The sequence below is a fragment of the Anastrepha obliqua genome, chromosome 1, assembly GCF_027943255.1.
Source record: "Anastrepha obliqua isolate idAnaObli1 chromosome 1, idAnaObli1_1.0, whole genome shotgun sequence".
NCBI lineage: Eukaryota > Metazoa > Arthropoda > Insecta > Diptera > Tephritidae > Anastrepha > Anastrepha obliqua.
The window spans coordinates 9,918,803-9,922,736 of record NC_072892.1 but is presented as its reverse complement, the minus strand read 5'-3'; the positions used below and the strand labels follow the sequence as shown (position 1 = coordinate 9,922,736).

The following is a 3,934-nucleotide window of genomic DNA, read 5'->3' as shown; positions in this document are numbered from 1 at the left end:
AAAATACTTTGAAGAGGTTCTATCAAATGACGAAGAAAAGAAAATTGACAACCAAAACAACTACCATTATGACTTTACAAAAATAAAAAGGACGAATACACACGAAATAATAGCTTGCATCAAAAAAGGACTAAAACATAAAAAAGCACCCGGATATGACTTGATAACAGGAAAAGCATTAGTGGAGCTACCAACCAAAGCATATATATTTTTGCGAAACGTTTTCAATGCCATGTTTCGCTTGCAATATTTTCCGAAACTCTGGAAAGTGGCAGAGATTATTGCATTGCCAAAACCGGGTAAAGATCCAACTACCGTATCATCTTATAGACCAATAAGCTTACTACCGACAATATCTAAAATTGCTGAAAAATTACTGCATGACCGACTAACCCAATTTCTGGAGAAAAAACGTATAATACCGGATCATCAATTTGGATTTAGAAAAAAACATTCGACTATCCAACAGATCCACAGAATTACAAATAAAATCCAATCAGACTTTGAAAACAATCGTTATTGTGCGGCAGTATTCTTAGACGTAGCTAAAGCGTTTGACAAAGTGTGGCACAGAGGCTTACTCCACAAAATAAAAATAATGATTCCTTTTGACTACTATCTTATCATAAAAAGCTACCTAACTAATCGAAGTTTCTATATTAAATATGACAATCAATGTTCAGATATTCATCAAATAACTGCTGGAGTTCCGCAAGGAAGCGTTCTTGGACCTCTACTATATGTTTTATTCACCGCAGACATACCACCTCCTGACGAAACTAATTCATCAATTGCTACGTTCGCAGACGATACAATACTACTGGCATCGGATAAAAGCTTAACTATCGCTACTGAAAAACTGCAGCGATACACAAACGCAGTTAAGGAATGGTTCGATAATTGGTGCCTAAAAATAAATGAAGACAAAACCGTACAGGTTATATTTACTACCAAAACAAAATTTACTGCAGTTCCAATAAAAATAAATGGCAAAGCAATTACAATTAAACCAACTACGAAATACCTTGGAATACATTTGGACTCGAAACTAAATTGGAATCACCACATAAAGCAAAAGGTCAAACAAATAAAAGAAAAGCTTCGACAACTTCATTGGTTAGTCAGCACAAAATCCAGACTTACTATACAGAACAAGCTATTATTGTACAAAGCCATGATTAAACCAATCTGGCTATATGGACTACAGGTATGGGGAACGGCTAAAAAGTCACACCTAGTAAAAATTCAACGACAGCAATCGAAGATTCTTCGAATTTTGTCCATGTCTGACAGGTACACGAAAAATGATGACATCCACAGGACTTTTAATATAGCAACAGTAGACGAAGAGACCAAAAAAATAGCAAGAAGCCACTTTGGAAAAATACAGGGACACAATAATGCAGAAATCAACAAACTTCTGGAAAGGGAAAAAAACACTGAAAGACGCTTAAAGAGAACTCGACCAAGCGACTTAATGAATGCTAGAAAATAATAAATGTGCAAAGGGCTTAAATTGCTGTTAAATTGTTGTAAAATTTGTATTATGTAGAGTAAAACTTGTATTGGATATTATTTAATTGTATTTAATTGTATATAGTATTAATTCGTTTATTTTAATTTTTATCGCTTTGGCACTGGTCATTAAGCGATGTATGTAAATCCTGGCCAAATTGTTAAACAACGTACTTAATGTCAATGGACAGATGTATAAAATAAAGGGGATAAAAAAAATAAAAAAAAAAAAAAAAAAATATTGCGGTTAGGTTGAATATTTCATTGTATTTATGTATGTATCGGTATATGTATGTGTGGAATAAATTTTGTTGATGGATTTGAAATATTCGAATACATCTTTTACTCAATCCCTTTCTATTTCTCTTCCGTTCATTACAGCTCAAGTGATAAATTAAATGCGGATATGCACGAAGAAGATGGCGAGCTGGGAATTGGAGGAAACGAGCACGAAGAAGAGGAAGAAGACGGAGGCCTATACTCACAAACCTTTCCCTTCTACCAGCAACCGGTAGCACTGCAACGCATGCAATTTGCGCATTCGGCATCAGCTACATCCGTATCATCAATGTCATCGACAACAACGACACCACCACCACCGCCACCACCTCAACCGTCAGTAGCATCAGTACAACCATTAAAGCAACAACAGCAAAACCAACCAGCAACAGCTCAGACCCTAACCTCACTAGCATCATCAGCAACAGCCGTAAATATATACCAAGAACAAGCCCTTCAACAGCACGCACACCAGCCGCAACAACAACACCAACAAAAATTACGACCAGAACAAATGACTTCCGCAACCGCTGCCAACGGCAACTTCAACATCAACGTCAACGCCTCAGCAGCTACAGCTGCAGCTTATAAGCGACAAGAACAAAAGTTGCGAAGATTACGCGAACTGCACTCGCTCGCCTTGGAGGGGGGCGACACGGCACGCGGTTATTGCTCCTGCGATGAGCAATGGACCTCATCATCGCCGCCCATATCCGACTCGCCGACACTCTCCAGCAATGAAGGACACGAAAAGACATCCGACGGAAGTGAAGCCAATGAAACAATACAAGCAGCAGCAGCAACAACAATAATAACAAAGGCGACAGCAAAACCAACATCTGCCGAAACAACAGCAGCAATGACGGCCGAACGGCGAGTGACAGGAAACGCGTACAAGCAAATAAACGTGACAACAGGACGTGGCCGGTTGGCCGTCGGCGGTAATGATGGCGGTCACAGCCGGACGAGACAACAACAAAAGCACAACAATAGCACTATTGATGGTGTTGGCAACATTTGGACGGGCACGCGAGCAAATGAGGTCGCCAAGGCAGCGGCCGCCGTGGTGGCAGCAAAGGCAGCTGGAGCAGGAGTTTCGACAGCAGCAATGGCGGGCGCGGTGAGGGGTGAAAGCAGGCCAATGCCGGCAGCGCGCCTCAAGCAACAACATCATGTGCGCTTTTCGGACGAGAAGAATTTCTCCGATTAGATTGGCACGCTGTGCAAAAGGACAACTGAAAACAAAAAACAAAACCAAATTAGGGCAAAGGTGAAGATGAAAAAAACGGACACGAAGTAATTGCGAAAAAGGGTGAATGGCGACAGTGATTCGGTTTCATTATAAAAGGAAAGTAATGGGGGTTTTAAAAATTATTTTTACATTAGAGGAAAAAGTGAAAGCCTTTTATTAAACAAAGAAAATATGGCAAGTACATAAAAAACCGAAAACTACTAAAAAAAAGTGAGTTTCGCAAAATTTCAACAAAATTTAATTATCTCGCCGGGCATGGGCATATATTTAAATTTTATAGATTTCTCGCTAATTGCTAACCGTTTTGCTGAACAACACTTCACTTTAACATCGCTCCAGTTGTGTGCACTCCAATTCAAATTGATTGCCCTCAATTAGACTGCCCAATAATACCCATTGAACATTGGGAACGCATGCACGCCGATACAAATATATACACCTATGTGTGTTTGGGTATCAGCCTCAGCCCACACTTGACCCACAACCATTAACATCACACACCGTTCACGCTAATAGAGGGGCCCAAAATGTGTAATCAATGGGAAATACAAAATTATGAGAATAGACTCCACTTCTAGTTGCGAACACCGATAAAGCAATAAACGGGAAAATTAATGAAAATAAATTAAAAAAAAATAACAGGTATATAAACAGTTAGAATACGAGTATAACTAAATATACACAGAGATACACGAGCATTTATGTAAAAAGTAATAATCACCGATGGAAAGTTGTAAAAACCAATTAAATGGTACAGAGCAATGAGTAAAAAATTCCAATCAAAATAATCTAAGCGTAGGCTTTGGTAGCTCTTCTTATTTATTTGCACGACAAAGGTTGCCATATGGTTTAAATGTTATTTGACTGATTTTTATTTAACTCTTTATT

General features: G+C 38.8%; 1 protein-coding gene across 1 annotated transcript; it reads left to right on the top strand.

The window, feature by feature from the left end:
* The first annotated feature begins 1,921 nt into the window (after positions 1-1,921).
* On the top strand, positions 1,922-3,004 carry LOC129236026 (lysine-specific demethylase 6B-like). Its single transcript, XM_054870198.1, has one exon. It carries the CDS (start codon positions 1,922-1,924, stop codon positions 3,002-3,004), a length of 1,083 nt encoding a protein of 360 aa, XP_054726173.1.
* The last annotated feature ends 930 nt before the right edge of the window (positions 3,005-3,934 follow it).